The sequence below is a fragment of the Labeo rohita genome, chromosome 7 (assembly GCF_022985175.1).
Source record: "Labeo rohita strain BAU-BD-2019 chromosome 7, IGBB_LRoh.1.0, whole genome shotgun sequence".
NCBI classification, from domain to species: domain Eukaryota; kingdom Metazoa; phylum Chordata; class Actinopteri; order Cypriniformes; family Cyprinidae; genus Labeo; species Labeo rohita.
In genome coordinates, this window is record NC_066875.1 from 7819837 (window position 1) to 7832105 (window position 12269).

The window sequence follows — 12269 nt, forward strand, 5'->3', positions numbered from 1 at the left end:
ATAGCCTGCACGGCCGTAACAGGATGGAAGGAAGTCCTGCCTCGAAACACGTAAAACAGCCAGTGAATGGAGCACAACTGCATTGAAAAGACAGTGAAAAGCGGGCACGAGTTGAGGATAAACATGCTGGGAGCAGCGGCTCACGTATGGCTTAGAGAGAGGCAAAGAGGCTCAGAGCTCAAGCAGGTGTTTAGCAGCTGCTATACTGCGACGGCGACATGTCGATGCACAGTCAAGAGCACTGAGAACTCGTACTTACCATGCTTGTCACCTAAATGCAAACAAACAAGGTTTCATTGTCAATGTTCAATTTGCACCTTTTGGCAAGTTTCATTTAAACAATTTACATGAATGCTGAAAGATTTGTGGCAAGTTCACACATTTATAGATCTGATTTACACATGTATTCCTGCTGAAAAGACCAGCATTTGTTGTGTTTCGGATGCTGGCTTTTTATCTCGTTTAACGTGGTCAGGCAGATTCCACCTGGAAGACCATGATGGAAAATCTACACCTAACACCGTGTTCACACCAGCTGCGTGTGACATGTCACGACATGCCAAAACTAGATTGCTTCTATTAAAATCAATGAAGCCGTCTACACTGCGAGTACCTGATGAATCGCAATTCAGTTGATGGATGTCACGTTCTGAATTTTGAACATGGTGCACATCTACTATAGTAAGATTTGCTTATTTATTTATTTAAAGGCTTAGTTCACCCAAAAATGGAAACTCTGTCATTATTACTCACCCTCATGTCGTTCTAAACCCGTAAGACCTTCGTTCATCTTCAGAACACAAATTAAGATATTTTTGACAAAATCCGAGAGCTTTCTGACCCTGCATAGGCAGCAATGCAACTACAACATTCAAGGCTCAGAAAGGTAGTAACCATAATTTCATGAAGCTACAAGAATACTTTTTGTGCGCAAAGAAAAAAAATTATTCAACGGTTTCTTCCCTTCTGTGTCAACTTCATAAACATGTCTGAAGATTCTGACTTTGAAATGACATGAGGGTGGGTAATTAATGACAGAAATTTTATTTTTGGGTGAACTATCCCTTTACTAGTCCTATATTGATGACTATTAAAAATAATATTTATATTTTAAACGCTTTTAACTTTTCGTCTGTCTTCATCTACATTTACAAATATTTTGAAATGGACTGGAATTCTCTTGAGCACAATACATTTTACACATTTTATTCCATTTTAAATAAAATTTTGTACACATTTCAATCAATATATTTTAACATGGCAACAATCAGCACCAGTGCTGGGAAAAGTAACTTTAAAAATTAATGCATTACAAGGGTAGTTAGGGTATGTTAAAAAAACTCCAATCGTATTTTCTCCCTCAACTTCAAAAATCATTTCAAAATCATCCTACATCACTGCAGAAGTACCGACCCAGTCTTTACAAAGTGAACAAAGTGAATGAAGATCAAACACCCTTAACAAAAAAGATAAAACAGCGATATAGGACGATTTTGAAGTTAAGGGCGAACATGAGATGGGAGTTTTTTGACATACCCTAACTGTCATGAACCGGAAAAAAACAGTCCAGGCAGAGTAAGATAAGACCAGCGTCTGGCATTAAAAAGTATATAAATTGTATTATTTTTATGAAAATAACCGATCGTTATGCTAGATAAGACCCTTCTTTCTCGGCCGGGATTGTTTAGAGCCCTTTGAAGCCGCATTTAAACTGCATAGTGAGTTATTTGTATGCAAATTTATGCTAAATTTATGCAAATAAGCTATATACTATATATTAGCAGAAGGCAGAATTACTGTTACTATACAGTTACAGGAAAGAGTCATGACTAGCCAGTTAAAGGCAGGGTATGTGATTTGGTTTTTCGCATCCCAATAGTGATCACCAAGTTGTCTAAATGTATTTTTATCGTTTGTGAAAGGCGTAGAACAATAGCTATGTTTCCATCCACCTATTTTTATGTGCATTTTGGGATATCGCATAAAAAAAACGCTGGATGGAAACACCAAGATGCACATATATTTTAAAAAAAGTGCATTAAAAAACATATGCGCTCTAAGTAGGATCAATTTTCTTATCCTGTATGAAAACATGCGCATAAACTATGATAAAAAAACTTTTACCAAATAAATTCCTAAAAGCGCATCAAAAAAGATGTGTCTTTGCGATGGGACAGCATACCTTGACCAACCAATAGACCGACCTCATTGCACAGCATCTGAAATGCTAGTTTTGTCATTCTAAAATGCTTCAGCCAAGTCTCGCCAGAGTGCTCCGTTATAATTTACTCCCAGAACTGCGTTCCCAAAGAAGCAGGCTCCGAAAATAAGATAACGTGACCCCATTTCGGCTCAAGCTCTGAAGCTAGTAATTTATTGTATACAAAAATTATTACGCAAAGTGCTGTTTTCTACTGCTGCAACAAATTATTTTTTTCTTTGTGATATTTAGCACAAGTTAATCTACAAGTGATTTTGTTCTGTTCAACTCACTGGATGGAAACTCACTGCTGCTTTATTTGCGAATGTTGTAACTTTGGATGGAAACAATGTTCGTCCAATCATATCCCTTGATCCGAGGGCTACGATAGGCTGTCCTACCTGCCTGTCAACATATGTATTTCTGGTCTATGTGGTAATACAGTACATTGGGCAGGACATCCAAATGCTCACCTATCATTCCCCGACCTCAAATATGGCTTATCATCTAAAATATGTAAGTAGCAGCAACTTTACATGGCCGCTCAATCCAGTGTTAAACTAGAAAATTGTGCGCTATTCAAGTGTATATGCGGAGTGGGTAAGCTGAATGACAGATGGAGGTGCTGGTGCGGTCACTTGTTCCATAATTTTTGGTCATACAGATAAAAGTAATACATCTTTCGAATCTGTAAAGACTGTTTATTTGTGTGCACTCACACTAACAACAAAACATTGTGTTTTTGTAAAATGATGAAAGCAAACCGGATGCACCTTCTACAATCTTTCTGAACTTGAGCACAAAACTTGGAAACTCTGTGTATAGGCCTTACAGACATGAAAAATATATTTATAGAGAGTGAAATGTCTACTTTGAACCATTTCAACCTTATGCTTTCAAAGCTAGCTTGCTGTTGCTACCCTTTCTGAAACTGCCTACCCTACCTTTAATTTTTTTAACAATGTATCAGTTAATCAGCGTGTTTTGTCGATGCACGGAAAACATACCCCTGATTTGTCAATGGTTTTGTCACGTTTAAATTTTGGCATGAACTGGTGAACAGGGTGCTGATAAATACAGAACTAGTCCTAACCAGCATAAACTAGAATTGAAATATTGGTCCATGGTGGTCTTTTCAGCAGTGATGTAACACAGTGAATACAATGTCGGTTAGATAACACTGCCTTCAAGGACTTCCTGAATATTGCTAATTTTAAAAATGACCAAATCGTGAATTCAGTAATGAAAAAGTCATTTTTTATTTTAGAAATATGCTTTTAGTCATATCCTCTCCATGATACGCTAAGCCCTCTGAAGTCACACTGCACATGCTAATAGTAAAACCAAGATTAAGGGCTCAGTGTGAGCGCTGGTCAAGCAGATGAACTGCAGAAAGCATCTTTAGGGAAGATTTATAGCTGATAATATGGCAGTTTGAGATCACTGTGGCTAGGGTTTCATTACAGACCAGCTCAAAGAGTGGCACCATAATGACAGTCATTTCAGTCAACATGTCTCAGATAAGAGCACACTGGGCAGGTTTACTATAATGCTACGCTGCAAATGGCAGGAGGGAGCTCAAATTCTTCCCCGCTCCTGATTTCTAATTTGCTTTAGATGAGAGTAGACAGAGACCCATACAAAAGCTGGCTGTTTTTACTCAGGCAGCCGCCAGTGTCCCTGAAAGACCAGCCATTCATGGCGGAAATGCACACAGACGCTCCACTAGGCACACACACACACACACACACACACACACACACTTACACGCACGCACACAAATGGGGGAGTCATTAATCTATCTGAGTAAACTGGGAACTGTGGAAAAGTGTGCTGGTCAAAAGGAGTTAGTCATCACCTCACAAAAAGAAAGAGAAAGAAACAGAAGGAGACAGAGAAGTCAGACCAACCTCAAGGTCTTTTCAGTAAACACAGACATTAGGAAACGACCCTTGCAGATGTATCTTAAATGACAGGTCAATTTATTATCAGATTATCCCTTCCACAAAAGGCCCCTTTTTTTGTAAGCCACAGCCTTTGTGGATGAGATGCATTTGATGTAAGGTGATTATATGCAGCACACTTTGCTGTTTATATGACTGAATCACACAGGGGGGACTATTGGAAATGGTGGGAGAGAATGGAGGGGGGGTGATTTCAGTAGTTTCATTAATGCAGCACGAGGAAAGCGTTTGACGGCCAGTGGGTTATTGAAAAAAAAAAGCCAAGAGAAAGAGCGAGAAGAGAGGGGGAACGCCACAAAAAGCATCTGAGCGACGGCCCTAATGGGCCTCTTTTGGTCCAGACTTCTTGTGCAGAGCGTTTGGGAAGAACAGATGACCTCATTAAACTCCTGGAGAGATAAAGGCAAAGCAGCGCTGGTTTTACTCTAGACTGTGCTCTTCCTGTAGTCATGTGGCCGCTCGTGTTGTTTAAGCAGTGACCAGAATCCCGCTGAACTCTGACCTCCAGCTCTCAGCCACTCTCACCAGCTATAGCGTACTGCCAGCACGAGACAACACTCCACACATGACACACGCATGCAAACACATCAAACAGAAATGCATTCATTTGACCAGCAAAGTGCATTGTGCTTCTGAGGCTATTTTGTGGTTTTAAATGGTTTTGAAATTTTACATCTAACATCTTTAAAGGAGTTTTTCCTTCATCCTAGTTTTGTTTGCAGAGGCAACTGTAAGCAATTCAAAGGTTGATTTCCCTAATAAGTGTATACGCTGCAACTCCGTCACTATATAAAAGTGTTTTTAAAGCATCCAGACACAGGAACACTGACTCAACCAATGGAGTTCGTTTAGGGGCGGACGTCAACAGCAGACGTTGAGATTAATATTATTTTCACAATTCCGCAGTTATTTTGTAGCCTGGCTTTCTGTTAACCTCTCTGAGCCAGATCTTACAATTAATTTGGTGAAGCTAGCGACATAGAAATTGCACACTTAACCTTTCATATTAAACCTATACTGTACTTAGAAACAAATTAGAGACTGTAGTTAACCAAAACTATAATTAAAACTACAAAAAAGTTGTTACTTGAAATAAACAAAACCCTTTATTTCAGCTAGATGCAAAGAGAACATTTCTGATTTTCATTTAGATTAACTTAAAATAAGTAAAATTGAAACAAAAATGGAAAATACAAATATAAAAACTAATTCAAAATATTAATAAATACTATAATAGTATCTCAATAATACAAAATAACACTGTAAGAGATGCTAAAACTTAGATTAAATAATATCTGTATTGTTTAGAAAAAACAAAATCAACTGTATATAAAACAACTGACTGAGTGCCGATTAACTGGCACCAATAGTTGATTACTGGAACGGTATTTAAAAAAATATTGGTTGATTAACTGGTTATCAGCCAGTACGGTCCAACCTAGATATCGGTTGACCTTTAGTATAGATTTGAGTTTTTTATATGCCTGTATCAGAATATATGTGAAGCTTTTATAATGTAACAAATGCTTATTTGCTTATTAAGTTCATTTACTCACTCACTTTTATAAATGAATCCAGGTAACAATTTATTTTACAGTGTTTTACATCAACCTAACCTAAACCGAACATTCATCTTAACCCTAACCGTATAGCAAGTACATGCATTTAATTAATATTACTTAGTACTTCAAGGTATAATTACACTGTAATAAGGACAAGAAAACATATGTTGAACAGAATATTTCTGTATTTTACAAAGATGGAACCTAAAGATTTAGTTTGTGAACTTCTAAAAATACCGTCCCCAAAATTACAGGGATGGAAAACTGGGATTTATAAAACCTCAGTTCCAAGTCGGTGAGCAGCAAAATTGCGCTGCATTACGGAACAAACTTAATAGTTGCCTTTGCTCTCCAGAGCTATTGAATTTCACATCCATATTAATTTCCAAAGCATACGCTGCTTTTCAGGTTTGCGGCATGTGCCGACAGTTCCTGCGCGCCTGCTATATTTAACCGGGAGCCGCCGTGGGACCTATAGCGTTAGACTCGGAGCACAAGCACTTAGCGGTCAATGAGAGACAGAGGCCGAAGCGGCCGGTAAAACAGACGTCCGCTGACAAGCGTGAAAGGAGGATGCGCATCGGGGACGGGGCAGAGGCGTTGAATTATGTATGCTAAACAGGCCGTCGCATGCGAGGGATCTAGGTTACAGGAATTAGAGCAACAAGGCATTCACAGGAAACAGGAAGTGAGACGCATGGCAACCACAAGCCCAAAAGCAGAAAAGCGCATACCTTTAGCTTGGAATGAAATTCACGAGATTTCCTTCTGGCAAGAACCTGAATGTGACTAGACACCTGCGGGGTAGGGGAGGGGAGGAAAACAAAGGAACAGCCTGTAACCATGGCGATGAAAAGCCCCCCCTGCAACTGGGCAGAGCCAGACGTACCTTGATGGCAGCTTGGATTTCTCGAACTTTCTTTCTTGCTAAGACCTGTATGTGACTAGACACCTCCGTTTTTCAAAACAAAACAGGAAAAGCAAAAAGAAAAAGCAATAAAGAATTACAGACATTTTTAACAGGCAAAACATTCGAGGAGGGCCTCCGTCAAAAGGAAAGCGCGGCCAAGCCGACGGCCGCCCGGCGCACCGGCCCGCTCACCTCCTCACTTAAGTGAGCTGATTAAGGAGAATGCAGGCTTCTTAAGCACATTAAGAGAGCGCAGATGTGAGCTTCTGTGTGCTGAATGAGAATGGCCACGTCTAGTATTCTTCGGGGAGGAGAGCGAGAGCGGCCGCGCGGGCCCCGGGGCCCTTTAACCGCCGCTCTGCATATTCCACCAAGTCGGAGAGTTGTGCTTGTGAATTATGTACTAATGGTGTATTAATAGTGATGTGAGGTGGGAGGTTGTGTGATGTTGTAATGAGGCTCTGCTCCGAGGGGTTACGTGGAGAGCGTTCCTCGTCTTAATCAGGCCAATCACGCACAAGTGGCTGTTGAGCGGGCCGCGCGCTCGACGCCGTGTGTTAATGAGGTCGGCGGTCTCCGGAGGCCCGCCGCTCTCGACTCTCCAGCCTGGCAAAGTCACATTTACACATATCTCAGCAGCACAAGTGGTCCTTTGACCTTTCCAAATTAATTACAACGATCACTTCAATGGTTCAGGCTTAGTCAAATGAAATTACAACCGCATTGTTGCGATGTTTCAGCGTTTGGGTCGATTTCTGGACTTTTCACTTCGCTGTGAGTTCGAGGGGTGTCGATCTTTTACAGTATCGTCCACGTAGGTTTATATCGATTTTTTTTTACATCATAGAGAGTTAATAATAAAGGCCAAATCCAAAAGCTAATAACTTCAATTTAGGCCTCACTTTGTATTTCAAACTTTGGACTTTTTAAATGCAGAAAAGTTTTTGCACTTTCATTAAGTGTAACAAATACGTATGGTCATTTATATCATCCTGGACAAAAATATTTGAGTAACACTTTATGGTTCCATTAGTTATCATCAATTTTAACAAATAACTAACAATGAGCAATACATTTGTTACAGTGTTTATTAATCTTTGTTTGCATAATTTAATAACAAAACAACTGTTGATTAGTTCATGTTATCTCAGGTCCATTAAAAAAATATCAAAAGATACATTTTGTATATAATGTATTAGTAAAAATTGAAATGAACACTAATATTAGGTACTTTTTCCATTGTTAGTTTATGTTACCTCAGGTCCATCACAAATATCAACAAGTACAATTTTTGACTTAACCCTTTAACTGTCACTCACATTTTTGAACACAGACATAAAAATGCAGACTTATAATTCATGAATGAAAATATTTGGTAATATGATTTTGATGTACATTTTCCGTGGTGATGCAATGTCTGATTTTAAAATGCCTTTCAAAGGATGAATTTTGAGATTTTAAGTTTTGAACAGATATATAATTTCTTATGATTACTAAAACGTGATAGGGAAAAAGGCGGTGAAGTAAGTCTTTTTTGACAAAGGTCAGAACTCGTGTTTTGATGTAGATTTTTTTTAGTTGCACTCTAGATATATATTTATCTAATACTTTTCCTACATAATTTGTAACACAAAAATATGGTAAAATATCTATTTAGGAGTCTTAGACCTTTCCAACGATGTATAGTTTGTCATGATTAGATTAGGATTTATTTGTAATATAGTAAAGTAAACTTGACGGTGACAGTTAAAGGGTTAAATAATGTATTAGTAAATAATGAAATTAACACTAACATTAAGTACATTTTCAGATCCCACTTTATATTAGGTGGCTCTAAGTAAATACTTACATAAAAAATAAGCACAATGCACTTACTGTGTACATACTGTACTGCTATAATTGAGGTACTGGTAAGGTTAGGGACAGGTTTGGTGGTATGGGTAGGTTTACAGGTGGGTTAAGGTGTAAGGGATGGGTAAATATAATTACAGAAATAAATTACTGATATGCAGATATTTAAATATATATATATATATATATATATATATAAAATGTAAAACATGTATGTACACATTAAGTGCATTGTATCAAATGATTTATTTAATATAGTTAAGACCACTTATGTGGGACCTATTTTGATTGGTAGATCATATTAACAAGTGTTAACAAATGTAACCTTATTGCAAAGTGTTACCAATATTTGATTGTTGAATGCAGTAACTGACCAATAGAATCAATTATTTTTAAAGAACAAATATCAAAATCTCATTCTAATAAGGGCTGTCAAACGATTAATTGCGATTAGTTGCATACAAAATAAAAGTTTGAGTTTGCCTAATAAATGTGTGTGCACTTTGTGTAATTATTATGTATATATAAATACTCACAAATTAATGTATATATTTAAGAGAAATATGTGTTTCATGTACAAAATATTTTTATTTATATATATAATATGAATTATATAAAAATTATAATAAATACACATACTTGTAAATATTACTTAAATATATACATGAATGTGTTTGTATTTATATATACATAATAATTACACACAGCACAAACACATACATTAGGCAAACTCAAACTTTAATTTTATATGCGATTAATCACGATTAATCGTTTGACATTTCTAATTCTAATGCATAAATTTTAATTGTTATTTAACTTTCATAAAACAGTGTGATTTTGCAAGATACTGTGCTGCTGAATCACTTTAAGTGATTTACTCTAAACCCCCTACTTTTTTGTTTGAGGGATCAGAGAGTGGCCTGGATACTATATGATCTGGAATATTCTCATATCTAATTTAAAACAAAAGGATGTCTTGTATTATGTTCCCTGTCTGCTGTAGTAAATCTATCTGATAAGAGCTTTGAGACAGAGCCGTGTAAGCACAGTGTTACAGCTGCACCAGTACATACAGATCATCATAACAAATTACATTACAGTCAAAAGGAACAAAACAGATTCATGGGTTTAAACAGACATTTCAGTTTTGAACAGGTTATCCATGTAAAAACGTCAATTTGAATAGTTTTTTTTAAATCATAGGCTTTTTAAAATCGTGATGCTTTGTGTTTGCTAATGTGTGAGTGAGTGTCTTGGCCGTAGCTGTTCAGCGGCTTGTTCTCATACAGCTGAATGAAACATCTGCCGACTGAGCCCAGCGTTCAGGGTCCGTCTCTCCTACAATCGCATTAGCGTTCTTGCACCCAGCCTGAACATGCTGCAAAGCTCCATGCTCCTGCATGAGTGGATATGTGTGTGTGTGCGTGTGTGTGTGTGTGTGTGCATTGTACCAACATATGAACCTATGTTTATGTTTGTGTATGAGCAGGGGTGGGCAATATAGTGGGCGATATACCAATAAACAATAAACTGGTAGTAATTTGTCAAGACAATTCCAATCACCTCAACCATGAAGATAGTCTCAAAAGCTCCACTTGCTAAAATAATGCCTGTTTCACATCACAAGCCAAAGTACTACATATTTTTCATAGCGTTCTGAATTTTCAACACATTGGTTTTTTTTCTGTATAGGTGTTCTATTATACAACAAAATAGTGGAGCAAACTATTCATTCATTGTTTGAAAAACATGTTAGTCAGGCTATATAGGGCACACTTTCTATTTAGTAAATCTGACTTTAAAAAAAGACATTTTCAGCAGTCTATAGCTAAGCTGTCAATTTGATAATTTTTTATAATATATATTAATTAAATATATTTATATATTAATTAACATACTTATATATTTAATTTTATAATAATTATTTAATTATGTTACATGTGACCCTGTACCTAAAAACCGAGATACAACTACTTGAAAATCTGGAATCTGAAGGTGCAAAAAATCAAAATATTAAGAAAATCGCCTTTTAAAGTTGTCCTAATGAAGTTCTTAACGATGCATATTACTATTCAAAAATTAAGCTTTGATATATTTATGGTAGGATATTTACAAAATATCTTCATGGAACATAATCTTCTCTTAATATCCTAATGATTTTTGGCATAAAAGAAAATTGATAATTTTGACCTGTACAATGTATTGCTGGCTATTGCTACAAATATACCCATGCTACTTAAGACTGGTTTTGTGGTCCAGGGTCACATATGTACTTTATTTTGTAAATTCTAAGCTTATAGTTACATTACTTGCAAACAAGAGAAGCTTTTTTTCCCTTGAATTTAAGTGAATTTTGATATTTTTCTTTGAATCTGAGCAGATAACGCATTTAAGAATTGCAATTTAGATGACCGTTTAAAAAAAAATATATATATATATATATATATATATATATTCTTTTTTGGTAACACTTTATTTTACAGTCTCCTAACTAGTTGCTTATTAGCATGCATATTACTAAAATATTAGCCATTTATTAGTAATAATTAAGCACATATTAATGCCTTATTCTACATCCCTAATCCTACCCAATACCTAAACCTTACTTACTATTAATAAGCATCAAATTAGGAATTTATTAAGGGAAAACTCGTAGTTAATAGTGAATAAGTGTTTCTATTCTAAAGTGTTACCTTTTTGTAAATCCAATATTAAATCTTCAAAATTCTATATTATTTTTAATTAGTCTTTGAATCTCATTTCTATTAAACAAATTGTAATATGCAGATTGCGACAATATGAAGATTGTAATGTGCATTTTTCCTTATATCGCCCACCCCTAAGTGTGACTATCTCTTTATTTCTGCTGTTCGTTGTGTGAGCTGTAAGTTTTCTTCCTGCAAAAGCTCAGATAGCAGGTGCATTCAACAGCATTGGCCTTCCCGTTTAGTGGCACGCATGCAAGAACACGGATTCTCTTACCTGTTTCCGTGTCCTTGTCTTCCCAGTTCTGAGTTTAATGTATCTGGCAATCAGCTCATTCCGACCTACGGAAAGACAATGGAAGAGATGTGTTAATGTAAAAACTTTGGAAATGTAATCCTTTAAATTTAATGAACCTAATCAAAGCAGGAATGCATGGCCTTGAGTTGGTATGCATGAGCCAAAATTTCTATAGCCTCAATTGTTCCCACCATGTCAGCAACATGTAGCAATCTTAACCCCAGCGAATGAACAAACACGCCTAATTTAAATGAAAACTTGGCCGTGCGTGCTATTACCATGAAAATAGCCCAACTACTCTACAGCCTTTCAATTTAATCTAATTTAATCCCAATTTCTTCAAAGCCTCACGCTATGAAAAGAAACAGATCCAGACATTCATATGGTTACAGCACGTAATGGCAGAGGAAACATATTCATTTAACACACTACTGTTCTTACTAAATAATAATTAAAGCATGGTTTTGTAGTGATCTCCAATTAATGGCAGCTCTACACATTCTTGTGCCCTCGGCACTGCTCTAATTACTGATGCTAGGCACAATGACCCCTGCTTAGCCTTTTCATATGTTAATAACATACCGCCACCCCAAAACTATTACGCAAATTATAGGTAAGGAGCCACTCTAATTATGTGTCCAGCTGTAGCCAACGGTTGCCATAGAGCTCTTGTTTTTTTTTTGTTTTTTTTTTTTTTTTAATCTTGGACCGTGTAATAAAACGAGCTTTTTAAACAGGCAACCGCAGAATTGATGTAGCTACAATTTACCACGTGTCCA

General features: G+C 36.6%; 1 protein-coding gene across 11 annotated transcripts in view; it reads right to left on the reverse strand.

The window, feature by feature from the left end:
• The window catches only part of tead1b (TEA domain family member 1b), a 91014-nt gene that overhangs the window by 17038 nt on the left and 61707 nt on the right, over window positions 1-12269 (reverse strand). For 6 of the 11 annotated variants that reach the window (XM_051114624.1, XM_051114626.1, XM_051114620.1 and 3 more), the window contains 4 exons: window positions 11470-11534; window positions 6616-6678; window positions 6461-6523; window positions 260-271 (listed from right to left, as the gene is read on the reverse strand). In XM_051114624.1, coding sequence (XP_050970581.1) covers window positions 260-271; window positions 6461-6523; window positions 6616-6678; window positions 11470-11534 — 203 coding nt within the window. The remainder of the gene's footprint in view (window positions 1-259; window positions 272-6460; window positions 6524-6615; window positions 6679-11469; window positions 11535-12269) is intronic. The other 5 variants (XM_051114628.1, XM_051114629.1, XM_051114627.1 and 2 more) reach the window with 5 other exon arrangements.